The following is a 19,691-nucleotide window of genomic DNA, read 5'->3' as shown; positions in this document are numbered from 1 at the left end:
GGGGTCAGGTCATGCACCAAAATAAATAGTTGCTGTCTTTACGGTATAAGGAATAAATATGCAAAGGAATAAATATGCAATGAAACATACAACCCAATTATCAAAACCTATAGAATATAAAGAAAGAACTCTACAATCATGGAACAAAATAAAATCAGAAAGAGGTGTATGGTTTTACAGATATTACAACATTTCAGTACACCTTAATTTCTAAGAAGATAGGTTGCCAGGCAACGAAACATACGCCCACAGCAGCTAAATCCTCCGAGCGGTTGACAAGGTTTAACGCATATTTATTCTTTTGTAGGTAATTGGGGGCATTTACAAGACAATTTCATACAGATCAGATTATAATTTTTGTCTTTTGAGGGTTCACACGGTTCTACAAACTGAAACAAGGGCCTTAACTCTGGAAGTAATTTACAGAAAATTTTGAAATTTGACAGGCTTTTTCGTTTTACTAATTTAAATAATACATTTAAATTTCATACAGATCGGCAGATAAGGTGCAAAAAAGTGAAACAAGGGCCAGAACTCTTGAAGTAATAAACGGAAATTGCTGAAATTCAATAGGATTCTTCTTTTTACTAATTTAAATGACACATATAAATTTCATACAGATCGGCAGATAACTTTTGATGTTATAGCGTTCACAAGGTGCAACAAAGCGAAACAAGGGTCATAACTCTAGAAGTAATTAAGGGATTTTGAAAATCAAAAGGCTTCTTCGTTTCACTAATTCAAATAATGCATAAAAATTTCACAAAGATCGGGTGATAACTGTTGCCGTTAGAGCATTCACAATGTTCAATAACGTGCATCAAAGACCATAACTCTAGACGTAATAAACGGAAATTGCTGAAATTCAATAGGCTTCTTTGTTTCACTAATCTAAATAATGCATAAAAATTTCGCAAAGATCGGATGATAACTTTTGGCATTAGAGCATTCACAAGGTCCAACAAAGTGAAACAAGGGCCATAACTCAAGACGTAAAAAACGGAAATTATTAAATTAAATCTCACTAATCTAAACAACATATATCAATTTCAAAACGATCGGATCATAACTTTTGGCGTTGGAGCGTTCACAAGAAATTGTGGACGATGGACAGACCAACAGACGGACTGGGGCGATGGCAATATACGTCCACATTTCAATGTGGGCGTATAAAAATTGGGTTAGTAGGAACAACCCCTAATCCCAAATACAGAATAAAGATGATTCTAACCTGAAGAAGCAAGCAAAATCCACTCAGTTAGCTAATGAGCAATTCAAGGCCCAAGGTGAAATCATGAAAATAAACGAAGGGAAATATAAACAGAAATATGAAAATATTGATGTAGACAAGCGTAAAACTATACAAATGGATGTATCAGAGGAGATTAATAACCAAACGAAAGAAATGTGGGTTAATGAATGTCGTCTACAGTACAAATGGAAACTAAAACCCAACATGACTGGTCAGAAAAACAAATATGGTTGAAAAATTACAAGCCAAAAATGGTTCAGACATTTTCAAAGGTTTTCAAAGGTTTTCAAAATTATAATGATCGCCTACACCAAGTTTGAACATTCTACATGAGTTAGAATGAGAGTTATTGTGTTTCAAAGTCTTGACCAATCAAATTGCTTATCGCTTTGCTTACCCTCAGCAGAAAAGTTACAATGTTTCTTGTCCCAAAGCATGAACGAATCAAATTGCTTATCTCTCTTACCATTAGCCTTAGCAGAAAATTCTCATTTTTGAACTCCATCAAGCCTCAAGGCATTCACCTAATAAAGACCTACACCAAGTGTGAACATTGTTGCTCAATTAGAAGGAGAGTTATTGTGTCCCAATGTGTCCCACTCTTACTTAATTAGAACTAAAGTTATCGTGTCCCAAAAAGCATCAATCAATCAAATTGCTTATCTCTGCTTACCCTAAGCAGAAAAATGCTTAGGGTAACTCCATCAAGGCATTGACCTAATAAACACCTACACCAAGTTTGAACATTCTAGCTCATTAGGAGAGTTATTGTGTCCCAAAAAATGAGACGGACAGACAGACAGGCGGACAGACAGACCCATTTTAATAACCCCCTGCTTTCTTCGAAAGGCGTGGGACAATAATCATAGAATCATTTGTTTATACAGGTATATGGTATTGTTTTATAAACACAGGCAGGGGACAATTATGACTGGTTAACAGTCCGGTCAACAACCAATACATTACAGAGTAACAAGTCAATCGAGATTAACCAGAGCGCTATTATGTTAACATAATAGTATATAATGACAATCCCGGTAACATTACGTCATAACGCGCAAAATATATTATGCTCAATTAAACAGTGCATAGGAAAATAGGGCAGAAATAATAATTGTGTGACAAACGAGGCTATTCAAAATAGCTACAAACGTTAACATTGTATAATCACCACGCATGGAATTTCTTTATCATCTTTTTTTGGACTGCAAAGCAGACGAACAATATTTTCACCATCTTCATGTTATGTAGCCTATTGTGTTTCAACAAACTGGATAGAAATACGGCTTCCAACAGTTTTTTTGACTTGTGCTTTTTTGATAAAATAATAATATTTCATGGATTTTGTTACTTGAATCAGTAGGCCTACTAACAAACCCTGAGATTCCATTCCCAAGCTGTCAGTCGTGGAAATTTGGATTAAAATTATGACCTCTAGAGAGTCCACAAACTTGATATACCATAATTTTACACTATTTTGTCCATTTCAAGTTTCATCAAAATCAGATGAAAATTGTGACCTCTAGAGTGTCCACAAGCTAAAAACATGATTTTTCGTACAATCAGGGGCCATAATCCATGAAGTTATGGCCCGGACGAACGGACGTCCGGACAGAGGCAATGACAATATGCGTCCACATGAAAATGTGGGCATATAAAAATGTTACATATTTAATATGTCCAGGTTGCAATGAAAGTTATATCGTCAAAACTGAATCACAACTCAACATAAGGATGAACCTACACTTGTCATTCCCAAAAAGAGAATGATTCCACTAAGTGACCATGTGGAATGGGAAAATTTAGGGTTTTCCCCTTATTTAAACTCAACTGGTCGGACAATAATTTGCTAGAAAATAAAGAACAGCAATTTATTAATAGGTATCACCTAAACTTAAATACTGCATAATTTTATATGATTTGATGCTCTAAAATATTTATATTTGATATTATTATTGTCATGCCTATGTATGACTCCCCATGACATAATGAGTCACAATGAGGAAATTTTGAAAATTGAGTTATTGTTATTGTCTCCAACTCATTTCCTTCAATTTGATGTATAGTTTGTTTGAATCGGACAAAAATTGACTGAGCTGTGTCCATTTGAAGCTACCCAACTCACAAAAGTAAGTTTTATGAAAAAGCAAGTCAAAGATTTGGTATGTTCCAAAAGAAAATCCCATAGCAACCAGGCCATTATTTGTCGCTGAATATATCTTTCCATGGTTTTCAGGGGTGCTGAAGACGAAAATCGTAGTAAAAATTTGATCCGGCGATTTAACCCTGTTATTTGCTATTTTGATCCGTCGATTTAACCCTGTTATTTGCTATTTAGGATTTCAAGGGTGCTGAAGACGAAATTCGTGGTAAATGCAGTCATTTCGTAACGAAACATCCGCAAAACATGCGGCATATTCATATGATAGTGTTATAGTGAAGAACAATGTATACATTAGTTGTTTATGTTTTGTATATTATAACTTTGGCGAGATTAACTTCAGTTAATCACATCAATTATTTAGCACCTTAGTGCCAGCTAGTGGTCAGGAGACTAAGGTTGTTGATTGGGTAATCATCAAAGAAGCCGCCACAGCTTAAAATAAGGTTTTGCGTGTACGATAGGTCTATTATTATTTTCAGTTACGGTAACGGTACCAAAATATGAGTCCCTATAGAAATGTCAGTTTCATTGGCAAGAAATACTTACATTCACTTTCGTGCATTTTGGCGGCGGTGTAATTAAACATTGCCAGACTGTTTTCCCACTCGAGAATCGTCGCATTTCGGCACGTTGGTCGTTCTCATTTTTTCGACCCATGGTGAAAAGAGAATTTTAAACAGTAATATCCAATATGCATTCCTTCTTTGCATGCCGTATGAATTCAGGTATCAATAAAATTCTCTTTGAAAAGAAAATTAAAGATTCATTAGTTAAGAGTTTAATAAAGAGTTGGTCATTCTTGCTATAATAATTCAAAAATATTGTAAATTTCATTCAAATTACTTCATTCTCAGCCAAGTTATCATTGTTTATAGTTTTGACAAGATGTGTGCACAGTGGTAACCAGGGCACTGGTATAATCGGGACTTAGCCTCGCTTTCCCATTTTTAAATTAAATTTTTAAATGCGGACCGTTTTAATCTAGTTAAAATCTCGAGTATCTGATGCCATCGAGAGTCGATTATGGTCTTGTTTTGTTAATAAATGTCTAATTAATAGTTTATATATAACATTTAAGGCCTAAAGAAAGACCTGCAATAGGCAGATTTAGCTCTTGCATAATGTATTTTCAATGGCCATTTTGTTTATTTCCTTTCAAGGCCTATAAATTATTTATTTTAAAAATGAAACGAGATATCAAATAATCACCGCTTGGATTAATTATTCGGAGTACAGTAAACTTCACATAAGACGGATCTAAGTGGACTGACCAATTTTATCCGAGTTAAGCAAAGATCCGAGTTAGCCGAAGACCGAACGTAGCTCGACTAGAAATAAACTGCAAGAGCCGAATAATAACAACTGGATTTAAAATTAATTTATACTGAAGGAATTTCGATTATATTGTGGAGCATGCATTCAGTCCATGTATTATAATGCCATTGAAATTATCAAGTCTGTTATTGTTCGTTGTTGACAGGGAAAATTCTATTATTGCATCACGTCAAAAAGGCGGATTTGAGGCAAAATGATAGGGGGAAAGTATTTTGGGGCTCTGTGCATGGAATACCTAACCGTGTTTTAGGCCATCGGTACAAAACTCACTTAGTCGAATTCTGAACATACTGCCGATCCGATTTAGGTGAAGGAAAAAAGCCCGAATTAGATCAAATGGATCGGACATTTGGATCCGAGTTGTGCAAAGATCAGACATAGGAAAACCGAGTTATGCGCAGAAATTTAATAAGAAAACCGTGCAGGATCAACGGTTCCAAACGATTTTATCCGAGTTGAGCAAAGATCCGACTTATACGAATCCGACTTACGCTTAATCATTGATTTGTGACAGTTGAATCGCATGTAGGTACCCCAAAACATTATCGCTCAAGCCAGTCACATATTTTGCATGCGTTGTCTGGGCCAATCAGCAAGCGAGTTGTGTAGACAGCATAGCAACAAGCAGAGTTTGTTTACATTTTTAGGGGTTTTAAAACTCGATTGTATCCGTTCAAAATAAATTTATCAGCAATGTATCGGTCATATTTGTAAACTAGAGATTCTCCGCTTTACAACAATGCCAAATATTATGCAAGAGGATTGACCAGTTGTCCCGATGTGAGCGAAGAAAAATAACCAATTTCGCTGATAATTTTAAGAAATAGGACAGATTTAAGAATACGGTACTGTTACAAAACGTCCAAATAAAGGTGTTCTAAAATCCTCTATTGCTATTTTGATCTTTTGTGTCGATAGATAGTATATTTATAGACTCATTTTTGTAAAAATCTCAATTTCGATCAAAATCAATATTTTCACTTATTTTGTCTTTATCTCATTGATTCGCGCGTATTCCGACTCATTTAGCTTTGGCCTGTCACATATATTTATGATAACTCCATGATGTCATGTAATTGTTGTTTATCTCATTATTAAATGCCTGATGATCCCTGTAGTGGGAGAAAGCACCAGCCAAAATGAAATTAGTTTTTTCTTTCTAAAACTTATTATTGTCATGCATATGTATATATATTTAAGATAACGCCATGACGTCATTGTTGCTTATCTCATTATTAAATGCCTGATGATCACCCTTGTGGGTGAAAGCACTAGCCAAAATGCAATTAGTTTTTTCTTTCTAAAACTTCACATACACTGTATATAGTTATATATATCTATTTTAGTAGATCGGGAAATTGTTAATCTATACTAGAGCTGATATCAAGGGTTCTGTGTGTTATCAATCTGATTAAAATACAGATCTATATTTCCTTTCGTTTTTTTATAATTTTGATGGCCAACACAACATTAAGATCTGACCAGTTGTCAGAGGTCATACGAGCGGCTTTGACTCTATGACGTCAGACATTTGATTAACGAATCAGCATTCATGTTTCTATTAGATTACCCACAGTTCCATGCACCACACGCCAAAATCTCGCCATAACAGACCATTTCATTGACTAATCGACCATCCAGAACAGGTCAATTGAGAGAGAAAGAGAGAGAGAAATAAATGGGGTTTAACGGCCACTCGACACAAACTAGGTCATTTCGGGACTAACATATGGTTTAATTTTATTTCAATGATACGCTTGCGCGTAGGGGTCTTTAGCAGGGCTGTCGGTAATTTTTCACAGTTGATTAGCAGCACTGCTAATCAAAAAGTCCAATTTTGCCAAAATTGATTAGCAAATTTAAAAATTGATTAGCAGTTTTTCAGTTTCAACGTAAAACACCTAAATAACAAGATATTACTTTAATTCATAACGAATTGAAATATAATTAGATTCCATTCTGACTATTCTTAGGTTTTTTAGCACTGCCACAAGTACTTGTGACAGTTTGTGAATGTGATGTAGACATTTAGTTAGGTCTTATGTCTGAAGCCAATTCTTGACAGTGACTTCCGAAGCCCCACTCATTTTAATTGTATTTTTTTTGTTACGTTAGAAATCTTCGTTAGAAAACAATTTCGTCTGCTTTTTATCGTGTATTATTATTTTTGTTCAATCGGGCGCACCTCGATTAACTAGACACACGCGATATAAACAATAATATTTTACGGGAATTTTTACTTTGATTTATCATTTTACAATACGTTAACATGTATTTATTTTTTTTATATTTTATTTACAATACGTGGGAGATACACTGGATTTATTTCTTTCAAAATGAATATGATATAATTACTTGATGTCTCACAACGTGAGTGGTACTACTTGATTCCCTATTTCCGGTTTAATAGTCCCTATTCATAGAGTTATGTCCCTGTGTTATATAGTATTGTGTCTGGGCAGTTCGAGAAGAAAATGTCACACGGAGAATTCAGTTTTGTTTATAAAATTTTATTCAACATTTTATACACGTTGAAAGTGTTGAGTAAGCCTTCTAGTCTTCAAAATGTGGATTATTCTTGTGTCAATATCCAAAATGACAGGCATATTAATGATTCGCAGTAACTGCGAATCAAAAACGTTAGATTTTAATTTTTGGTTAGCAACGGACAAAATATGTATCGCAAATTGCGCTGCGATACTGGTTGTCGGCAGCCCTGGTCTTTAGCAGTGACAGGAAACCGGAGGACACGGAGGACCCGGAGAAAACCCACAAGGTTGGACAGGCGACCCTACTCCTTGTCACGTACAGGTACAACCGGGGATTCGAAACCACGCCAGTTGACTCAATGACAGGCCTTATGATACAGCGCGCATGTCAATTGTAACAACTCTTTCCGATCGTAGTTTAGTAAAGACAAGTAAAACAAATTTTTGAACTAAAAAAACGAAACGAAATAGGATCTTGGTATGTTATAGAAGAAATCAGAATATCCATTCTACAACACAGCAACAGCATGTTTGCATTCTGTCATATATGTGTGATTACTATAGCCTGTTGAAACATCATTCTTTGTATAAACTGTTTAGGAGAGTAGCAGTCAAGCAAATGTACTCTCAAGTCTCAACACTAAATGGCAAATACTGCATTCACAATATGAAATGGAATTGTTGTCAATATGCAAGGTTAAAAAAATGACTAATTAACAACATAAGATGACAAAATCAACTTGTAACTAGAACTGCGATGCAGTAATGACGGGTTTCACCGGTGCCACTTTACCCTAAACATGTTACTTCCGGTACCAATGAAACCACAGGTTTCCACATAAGCATTGCACACATCAAATAAAATGGACGCCGAATCAACCAAATCCAGCAATATCAATTCATTTTATACATTTGTTACATGTAAGTGTACTGTACTTCCGGTGATAATGAAAATGTTCAATTAGTTTTATGAAATCAGATATGACATAAGGCATCACATGGTGAAAATTTTATGTAAATCGAATAACAATTGCCACTTTTATAGACCAAAAACCTTGAAAAGTGACTTGTAGAAAATCGCCTATTTCTCTGCAACCGTACAAGTTAGAAACCATTTTCTGGTATCTGTATGATCGTATGGGTTCAATTTATTTGCTGATTGGAATCAAATATCATAATTTTAAAAACAATACAAATAAGACTCATTTGAATAAAATATCTGTTTTGAAGGCTAAAAATACAGTTTTTGCCAAAATGACGTTACTTACGGTGATAATGAAAATCTTAAATTACTTGTATGAAATCGTAAATGGCATTAGGTATCACACAGTGAAAATTTTTATGAAAATCGAATAATAATTGACACTTTTGTGGACAAAAAACCTTGAAAAGTGACCTGTTGAAAATTGCCTATTTCTCCCCAACTGAACAAGTTAGAAACCATTTTGTGATATCCATATGATCATATGGGTTCATTCTTTTAGTTGATTAGAATCAAATATCAAAATCTTAAACAAACACTAAATACGACTCATTTGAATAAATTATTTGTTTCGAAGGCTATAAATACAGTTTTTGCCCAAATTTCGTCATTACCGGTGACATTGAAAATGTAAAATTGAGTTGAACTAGTCACAATTGACATTATGCATCAAATGGTGTCACTTTTATGAAAATCCAAAAATAAATGACTCTTTTACAGGCACAATAGCGTAAAGAGTGACTCATGCATAATTGACCATTTCTCGGCAACTGCGCATATTACAAATTAATTTTCACATACATTCTCTCCATATAGATTATTGCAATGAGTTTATAAAAGTTACGAAGTAATATTTTAAAATATGAAAACGCTGGATGGGTTGTAAATAGCTTAATTTTACACCTTTTTTCACCTTTTAATCGAAATAGCCCGAAAACGGAATCGAAATTAAAAAAACTGGGCACAACATTTTTTGTGCCTTTAAAGGGCGCACCCTTTCAGTTATACCAGATTTGAAAAAAATAATATTTGCTTTCGAAAAGTGGTACCTAACTGTCAAAATTTTAGTTTTTGACAATATTACGCCACTTCCGGTGCCGACAGATAACTCTATCGGGAACAAAAAAAATGGGAATTGAGACAACAGGGTATATGAACTTTGTTTTATACAAATCGAACAATAAATTAATCTAGGACTGAAAAACTGAATTAGCCAATGGCGGCCAAGGAAAATTACCGAGACAAAAAATGTTCACATTTTTGCCCAAGTCAGAGGACTCGTTATATTTGTGTAAAACACGACTAAAAAATATTCATAAATAAAAAAGTTTTTTGTAAAAATTTAAATTTTCTAAATTTAGCGCCTACTGCGAAGATTTGCCGAAAATCAAAAATCAAAAGTAGCGTAGCTATGTGCCCCGTCTCCGGCTATGCCAAAATGCATCGAAAGTTAAAATCCAATGATTATTGTTAAAATTACTGCAATATTTCTAAAAACAATAGCTTCGGTGATTTCGGACATTTCGCATTGTCGCAGAACGTTCAAAATAGCTTTATCCTCTAAGTCACACCCACTTTTCCGATAAAACCGAAGAAATCGTAACGATCCGACAATCAGTTGCTGAGATCTACTCAAAACAAAAGAATAATAATAATAATAAGAATAACTAGATCTGCATAGCAGATATCAAAGCTTTCATATAAACTTCAAAAGGGGTTATTAGAATCTATGAATCAACAACCACTCTGACGGAAGATATTCTCTGGGCTAAAAAATCTTTTTTCTCTCAGCTACGAGAGATACGTAGAATTAAACCGGCCCAGAGCCGACCGTGTTGATACGAAGCCGCTTATTTGACATTGACACATAACTGAAGGTGAATAGGCCTACCCGTCCAGTTAATACAATGGGCAATCTCACATCGGTCCACTAAAGAGAGGCACATGCTAGTCGCCCCCTACTTCCCCAAGACATTTAGTCCAAACCTTGACTCTCATACATATAAACCATTTGGTACTACATGTACATGTATTTCGTACTTATATCATATTAAACCCCTCGGCCGCCATGTTGAATCACACAGTATTTAACGTTCTATATCCTAACATCTTTATGAAATCAACGACAAATCTAAACTTGGGCACTCCAACCATTTTTATTTTTACATCATTCAGTTTTTTTTAAATAAGTAATTCTATCACAAATTATAGTGAAGACTGGACCACTAAACTAGTTACCCATCAGTTTTTCTTTGTGTTAATGCGTTCTACATTTTCAAAGCAATGATTCTTATAATGTGCGAGCCGCCATGACACCGGCGGATATTATAACTTCGATAGGCGAGAAACTTCAGGTAGCAGTTGGGTTTCATCAAATCATATAATTATGCGGTACGGCTTCACCTTTATTTCAATGGGAATTGGTTTATTATATGTGCAGTGCAGTTTTAGGTCAGTTTATGTGTAAATTAAGGGAGCTATACATAGGCCAGTAACCTTTTTGCAGTCATTTGACTAAAAAAAACTTGCGGAAAGGAACTCCGTAGGACAAGCCACTACTGTGGCAGGAGTAAGGCGGAAGACATCAGTAGTGGAACCATTTCTAAGTTAATCCCGAAGTGCGTTGCTATTGTAAGAATATATAAAATCGGGTTTCCGTTCCGCTTTTTTTTTGCTGTAGTTTGAGTAATGAGTTAGAGCGTATATTTTGTAGTCAAAAAATCATTGCAAATAGAAGACCTCATCCCCACCACCACCAACCTGTAATACACTAGCTAGCTTGTGTATTTCCATATTCCATTTCCGAGAGATAGATAGAGAACACGCGAAATATAAAGTGATTTTTCTTACAATCAGGGACCATAATTCATGAAGTTACGATTCGATATGCGCAAATATCGAAAGGAACCATATCTTTGGGTTATAAACATGCATGTCAAGTTTCATCAAAATCTTTCACTGTGAAAAACCAGGGCTAAGTCATCTGAAATCAAACAAATTTTACAATGTAGGTAGTGAAAACAAAATGTTATGTTAAGCGTTGTTCGAGGGTGGGGTGGGTGCATAAAATTCCAAATGCAAAGGGTTATTTTTCGTGCACGCCAATATGCACACAGGATTTCGATTTTTCGTCCTACCTAAAAAAAACTGCACGCAAAGTTAGTTGTCGGGGCTTCGGTCAAGAACCACAGACAAAGGGAGAGAACGGGGACCCCTGTTTTGCATACCATCCAAGCGACTAGGCACTAATCCTTGTACCATGGACGAGGGGACGGGCGTTTTTCGTCCCATCGAAACGACTAGACACAGATCCTTGCTAGGCCTTCCATACTTCACCACTGCCAACGGGGAACCACTTTGACCTCGGGTTTTCGTACCATCCAAACGACTAGACACTAATCCTTGCAAGGCCTTCCGTTCTGCAGCAAATGAGCCACGCTGGCCTCGTTTTGTCGTAACATACAAACGACTAGACAATGTTTCATAATTTAGTCATGTTCGCGTGGGTGGGTTGGCAGCAGAATTGATATGTACATGATAGTGACACGAGGAGGGGGGGGGGGAGCGGGGTGTACACAAATCACAGCTTTGTAATACACGCATATACTTGATATACTAAATACACAAATGGCTGAATTTCGAGACATTTCTGGCACTCTTTTATCACATAATGAGAACACTGCATTAATTTCTATATATCAATAAAATATGCCTCAGACCCATTGTTTATTTTTAAATTTGAATTAGACTCGTAACAAAATATATTTTCTGGCAACAAATAGCATATAAATAAAACTAGATTTACTTTCTGATTATTTTTTTTAAATGAAATCATTCCAGGGCTTTTATTGACATTTCAGAAAATGTAGAGTTGGTCCCATGCACTTGAGGCCAAGGTCCTTGAAGTTGTACAGCTGCACCCGGTGACCGATATTTATTCAACGGGGAATAAGTGATAATTCATATTATAACAGTAAATAATTAAAATATCCCATAGGGATTATAATAATATGTATATCATGTAGGTGTGCATGTAGGTTAAAATTGTGACCTCTGTAAATAGGCCCGTTCCTTGCATTTAGTTTTAGAGTTAGGAGTGCTAAAATTGAGAGAGCGAAATGGGGTTGATCGACCACTCGACACAAACTAGGTCATTTCGGGACTAACGTATGGTTCAATTTTATTTCAATAATTCGCTTGCGCGTAGGGGTCTAGCAGTGGGGGGAAACCGGGTGATCCTGAAAAAATACACAGGTTGGACGGGCGACCTACTCCTTGTCACGTACGGAAAGATACCCCAGCAGTCAAAATAGGTCAAAATAGGCGATTTCGGTTTCTAGTGTCGATGCATCGTTACGGTCAGTTTAAAAAATTGTCTTTTAAGGATAATGTGTATAGTACCAATACCTATCACATACGGAAGAGGCGATAAAATCTCTTTGCATTTCCAATTTCAAAATTAATTAAAACCAATATTAAATTCCGAAAATCGTTTTTTTGCTAAAACTCTTTTCTTTTTAATGTGATCAAAATGGGGGTAAAGCACAGAGTCAGGGGTGGTAATGGGCGTATTGTGTCCTAATTTCATGGTTTTCGGACAATCGGTGCCGGTGTCACGGCGAAATTCCACTTTTTTCCCCTCATGGAAGCCGTAAATTGACGCAAGGAGTAGGGTCGCCTGTCCAACCTTGTGGGTTTTCTCCGGGTCCTCCGGTTTCCTCCCACTGCTAAAGACCCCTACGCGCAAGCGAATTATTGAAATAAAATTAAACCATATGTTGGTCCCGAAATGACCTAGTTTGTGTCGAGTGGACGTTAAACCCCATTTCTCTCTCTCTCTCTCTCCGTAAATTGACTTGAGGCCAGTGTCCTTTAAGTTGTACAGCGGCACCAGGTGACCGATATTTATTTAACGGGGAATAAGTGATAATTCATATTATAGCAGTAAATAATTAAAATATTTCATAGGGATTATAATAATATATCATGTCTGGGTATTACAGGGTTAAAACCAATATTAAATTCCGAAAATCGTTTTTTTGCTAAAACTCTTTTTTTTTAATGGGATCAAAATGGGGGTAAAGCACAGAGTCCGGGGTGGTAATGGGGGTATTGTGTCCAAATTTCATGGTTTTCGGACAATCGGTGCCGGTGTCACGGCGAAATTCCACTTTTTCCCCCTCATGGAAGCCGTAAATTGACTTAGAAAAAAAAAACGACGAAAGGCAGGTGACAAGAACAAACGACTTGAACGAATGCAGGTATCACCTTGAAATTTTCAGGGTGCCTAGGTACCAACGTGAAAAGTTGCTCGCCGGAATTTAGTACTCATGGTACCGTTGGTTCCTGTGTAGCGCATGCGCGAAATCAAAACCAGCTAAACTCGAAAACAACCTTGTCGGCACGGAAAACATCAAAGGAGAAATTCGAATTTTTGAAATATTCAAATACCAAACATTTGACCATGATCCAGGCTATCCTCAAATGTATTAATTTCGGTAATAGGAGACAGATTCTCTAAGCCACGACCAATTGTGTATGTTTTCAAGCCCATAAATGTGGATTTTTCACTAATTTTCATTTTCATTTCAAAATGGTGTCCATCAGTTGACCTAAATCAAAATTCTAAACCGATAGATTTTTAGGCTTTCCTTCAAGCATTCAGAAAATGTAACTCTTATGTCTTTAAGTAAAATATTGCAAAAGCCGTATGGACTTTTCACATTTTGAGATGGTGGCACTTCCGGTTTGCTCGACAAACTCCATATTTTGTGTACTCATCAGTACTGTCTTAGCTAGTACAGAAAAAAAATTTCAGGGCAATCTGACCTATATTTCGTCGATTTTTTTGAAAACTTTGATCCTTAATTTCACCAAGGGGAGATAATTTAGAAAATTTCCAAGGACATCATTGAAGTCGCATTGGCAAGATCTACTAACATTCTAAATTTCACGAAAATCGCACAACTATTAAAGAAGTTGTCAAATTGGTAATAACTTCCGGTTCGAAATGACAGCGACGAATTTTCGAAATGCCAAAATCCGAAATTGCAGATTTGAAGTAAATGTTTCAAGATACTCAAAGAAAAAAGAATTAGTAAAATAGGTCAAATAGTCACAGAGTTACAGCATTGTAGGTCAAATGCATTCCTTCGTAAAATTCGGTGATTTCGGATTCGTAAAACGTTTTGAAAATATATTTAATCAACAGCCACCACCCATTTTTGGGGGGATAGGTAAAAGTTTCAGAACGATCCTATGGTTAGATTCTGAGAAATCCGATTTGTGGACAAAACACAAAAAAAAAATAACAATAATAATCTTAACAGAAACAATAAGCTTTCATATGTAATATGAAAGCTTAATAATTTTAACAAAAACAATAGTGTTTCACACAAGCTACGCAGTGTGAAACCCTAATAAGAAGAATAATAATCTTAACAAAAACAATAGTGTTTCACACAAGCTACGCAGTGTGAAACCCTAATTAACAATATAAATGTTAAATTACCGTCTGTACGTCGACCTGTAGCAGTTATCACAGGTACAGCCACCATTACTAATCCACTTGCACTCCACAAGTACTTCATTAAAAACTGTTCTAACATCACATACCACAGTCGTTTAGAGAATATTATATCCATTTGATCAATTAGAGATTTGTAGCTCTTTTGCAAATGTGTCAGCTCAACCTGAAAGAAAATTTATGATTATTCAAAATGGCATACTGTACCCTCATTGATCTGGGTCAAAAAAAAAACTGTTGAATTCATTTGTTTTGTGCAATGAAATTCTTCTTTTGTTCCAAATTTTACGGACAGAGATAAACCCAATGATGAGATAAGGTTATAATCTATTGTGTATTCAATTGTCGACACAGCACAGCTCGATCGGTGCGAATATCAAAGATCTTTGGGATATTAACATATATTTTAAGTTTCATAAAATCGTTTCAAAATTGTGACCTCTAGTGGGTCTACAACCTTGATATTACATGTACATACTTTAACACTATCTGCGTACAGGAAGCGGCCATTTTGTCAGGCGGTTTCTGTCCAATTTTCGACCTCAACCATCAACATGGTGCAACGGTGATATATTCGAACGTTTTTTTAAATTGGTTAGAAATTGTGACCTCTAGAGGGATCACAAGCTAAAAACACAATTATATCTACAATCAGGGGCCATAATCCAATATGCCATCTTTCCTTATAAATGGTGCCCACATGGTAACATGACATTTCGGTCCTGCGACCTTTTGGACTCAACACCGTTTGACGATGGTTTGGGCTTACTTGACAACTTTTTGTTTCAGACTCGGTATTGAACTTGATGAATAAACTGGTATGTATGTTAGTTGTCTTTTACTTATTGCAATAAACGCAAGTAAAAGATGGCTTAGATTACTGAAATAGCTGAAAAAACTTGTATAATTAATCATTATTTTATAAAATAAATGTATGACCGACGGAGGTTATTTTTAAAAATTATGATTATTTTATCTAATTTAAATGACCTTTGTGGTCATTCCGTTATAAATCATTGTTATCGTTTTAAACTATGTTCTGTTTTTTTTTTTTAAATATTATTACAAACTGAATTGATGTTTGTGTTAAACCGCTCCTTTAAACTTTTCACCGAGTCCGAAATGTCACCTACCCTGAGGCCTATTTCTTTGATTACATGACATTTCGGTCCCCTGATATTTTGAGCTGACGACTTTTCAGAGTCAAAAAAATTTGTCCTCGACGTTTCGGACTCGGGAATGTGCTAAAAGGAAATGTTGAACACAAAAGTCAAAACCGAATTTATAAAAATAACACGCAGGTAAAATTTACCATTCGTCATCAAGTACAGCGCATGGATCATGCACTGTATAGACCAGCAATATTTCCAAAGTTGAATGTTTACAAAAAGAATGTTTATTATTATTGTCCCCCGCCTTTCGAAGAAAGCAGGGGACTATTAAAATGGGTTCGTCCGTCTGTCTGTCCGTCACACTTTTTGGGACACAATAACTCTCTTCCTAATTGAGCTAGAATGTTCAAACTTGGTGTATGTGTTTATTAGGTCAATGCCTTGATGGAGTTCGAAGATGAGCATTTTCCGCTTAGGGTAAGCAGAGATAAGCAATTTGATTGGTTGATGCTTTGGGACACGATAACTCTCTTCCTAATTGGGCTAGAATGTTCAAACTTGGTGTATGTGTTGATTAGGTCAATGCCTTGATGGAGTTCGAAGATGAGCATTTTCCGCTTAGGGTAAGCAGAGATAAGCAATTTGATTGGTTGATGCTTTGGGACACGATAACTTTTAATTGAGCTAGAATGTTCAAACTTGGTGTATGTGTTTATTAGGTCAATGCCTTGATGGAGTTCGAAGATGAGCATTTTCCGCTTAGGGTAAGCAGAGATAAGCAATTTGATTGGTTGATACTTTGGGGCACGATAACTCTCTTCCTAATTGAGCTAGAATGTTCAAACTTGGTGTATGTGTTGATTAGGTCAATGCCTTGATGGAGTTCGAAGATGAGCATTTTCCGCTTAGGGTAAGCAGAGATAAGCAATTTGATTGGTTGATGCTTTGGGACACGATAACTTTAGTTCTAATTAAGTGAGATTGATGAAACTTGGTGTATAGTTTCATTACAGTAATACCTTGACTAAGTTTGATAATGAGCATTTTCTGCTCAGGGTAAGCAGAGCGATACGCAATTTGATTGGTCGAGACTTTGGAAAACAATATAGTTTATGCTTTAGTTCTTGAAGAAGCTTTCCAATGTATTACCCCTGTAATTCCTCCTCTTTTATCTGTACAATATTTTCGAAAAAAATGAAACGAAATCCACTTATGTATACATTTAGGTTACATTATAGCCTACATGTCCCGACTCAACTTGCCACATTACATGTCATAATATTATAACCAGGTATTGATAAAAGCATCAATTGAGCAATTCCAATACAATCCAATACAATGAATATAGGCAAGGTAAATAAACAAATAAATGGAAAAAACAAATTGAAAAAGAGACTATTATAAATTTATTAAATATGTAGTATGCAATAATGAATTGACATTTAATGACAGAAAGAAAACAGTGAACTTTGCACAACTTGCAGCAAGATGGAAAATAGACCCGTTGATACAACCAAACTCTAGATCTGTAGGCATAGAGCATGTTTTCCCCTTAATATGCTATAATTATTCCATCAAAAACATTGTATGCTTAGACTATAAGTAAAGATATACTGTTTGATTGTTCAATACTTTGTAAAAGATAATTTGTGATAAATTTATATGTGTCCTCTAATTATTTTCCTATTTCGGCGGGGGACATCAGCCTCACTGTTGGCTTGTTATATAATATATGTTCCTTTGCATCTGTACAATATTTGATATTAAAAAATAGCCGATGAATTTACTCAAAACATGAAAGAAAATATTAACATGACATACATGGTTATTAAAGGGCTATACCGGTACCAAACGATAACACATTTGTTGCACATACGGTTCTTTGATAATCATCGTTTACAGTAAAGGTAATATATTTTAAAGGAACTAAATCGCTAACATTTGGGACCTAGAAATTGACACAAATAGGTCGCAACGCATATAATACTGTAAAGCAGCTAAGTCTCTAACTCAATATCATCAAAAATCTTCGACTTTGAAAACATGAATTATTTGTCAATTCAAATCAACATTGGTCTTGTGATCTTACAGGGAAAAGATGGGCGTCTGATATCCAATATTCAAGACAAAATAAACATTTTACCATTGGTACACGAATCATGTACCATAATGCGTTTCAGCGCCATTTGAACAGGGGACTCAAAGAACGAGGCTATTCCAGAAGTCATGTCAAATGGTGACGCTACACGTATATTCTTATCTGGAAAACATGCGCAATAAGTACCATCGGTGTAGATTGGAATAACCAGATGCTAAAGATTGCCATTCAATTGAGACTTCTGGCATATTTCGCTGAACATAACTGATTAGAAATTACAGTAAAAACAGAAACGATTTAATGTAAATCAGTTTATAATATATTAATATACACATTCAATTTCATATTACATTATTATATGCATTGTGACCCATTTGTGTCAATTTCTAGGTACCAAGTAGGCCTATTAGCGATTTAGCTCCTTTAAATTAATAAAGAACATACTTAAACATTAAAAAATAATATTATGATCATGAATAGTCACAATGACACACTGAAACAAGATGTAGCGGTAACCATATCATTATTCTGATTGGCTTACTCATTGTCCATGTGCAAACTTTGCTGAAATTAAAATCGATTAGTAGAGAAAATCTGCCCTATAGTATAGGATGAAACAAAGTCTATTAGATGCAAACAAATCAAAACATGGTCAACTATCAATATTACTAGTATTACCTGATGGCCCCCATAAAATGCAATTTCTTCAGCATTTGCAATAATTCTGGAATGCACAAAACGTAGATAGCCTTTCCTCTTTGCTTCCTCTGCTACTAATTTTCCAAACTTTGGAGATACTGCACGGAGAATCTTTGTTGTTACAAGTATAGCAATAGCAGCTATTCCAATAGGTATCTTAGAACTAGCTCCACGACTGTTTGCCAAACTATACAGAGCAAATGACATGAGTGCTACATCTAAAAGTGGTTTGGTAAGACATGAATACAAATGTGCTAATGACTGTGCAAAGCTATTAACATCTTCTGTTAAACATTGATCTGCATTAGAGAGTCTATTATCAAGGTTGCTAACAGCATAGTATGTTTGGTTTTTAAAATATAAATTGTAGGCATGGTTCACTAATCTAGTACGAAGGGCAAGAGCAAGTTTACACTCTAAATATCTTATTAAACTATTCACAAATGTTGCAGGGACGGCTATCAGCAACCACTTAGATAACTGTAGTAAGAATTTTGTTACATTTCTCTGAACAATTGTCATAACTATTCTCCCATCTAATTTTGCAACATAAATAGAAAGAAAGGTTCTGGTTACTAAACTGGCTGTATGCAGGATTAAGATTGCAAATTCCTTTGACCAGAGACTAGGGATAATAATTTTCAACAAATCTTTGAGTTGATTATAGAACTCTTTATTCACACCTGGACTAGATCTGAACAGTTTTCCATTTTGAGGCGTTTCACCTGCATCGTACAATGGAGAATTATTTTTATCTGTTCGATGTCGAGACGAATTTGATGACCTTTTGTTTACAATAATTTTTGGATAATATTTTCTGATCCCATACGCTGCTAGTAAAAATGCAGCTGTACCCGCAGCGACGTGGACACGGGAAAATTTCGTTTTCGTTGCTGCATCTAACATTTTCGACATACTGCCCATTTTTGTCCAAACAAGCTTAATTTTTGTTAGGTTCTTTCACATGTTTCATAACGTCCTGTCAAACAAGACCTTTCGAGTCCATCTTGAACCCAAGACCCACGTGACTCTGT

General features: G+C 35.5%; 1 protein-coding gene across 1 annotated transcript in view; it reads right to left on the bottom strand.

The window, feature by feature from the left end:
• The window catches only part of LOC126826703 (ATP-binding cassette sub-family D member 2), a 31,950-nt gene extending 12,283 nt beyond the window's left edge, over window positions 1–19,667 (bottom strand). The window contains exons 1-2 of the mRNA XM_050555719.2: window positions 18,637–19,667; window positions 14,734–14,914 (exon numbers count right to left, since the gene is read on the bottom strand). Coding sequence (XP_050411676.1) covers window positions 14,734–14,914; window positions 18,637–19,581 — 1,126 coding nt within the window. The 5' untranslated portion in view covers window positions 19,582–19,667. The remainder of the gene's footprint in view (window positions 1–14,733; window positions 14,915–18,636) is intronic.
• Window positions 19,668–19,691: the final 24 nt, after the last annotated feature.

Source organism: Patella vulgata, chromosome 7 (assembly GCF_932274485.2).
Source record: "Patella vulgata chromosome 7, xgPatVulg1.2, whole genome shotgun sequence".
NCBI classification, from domain to species: domain Eukaryota; kingdom Metazoa; phylum Mollusca; class Gastropoda; family Patellidae; genus Patella; species Patella vulgata.
The sequence above is the reverse complement of the archived record's forward strand: the minus strand, read 5'-3'. Positions and strand labels throughout refer to the sequence as shown.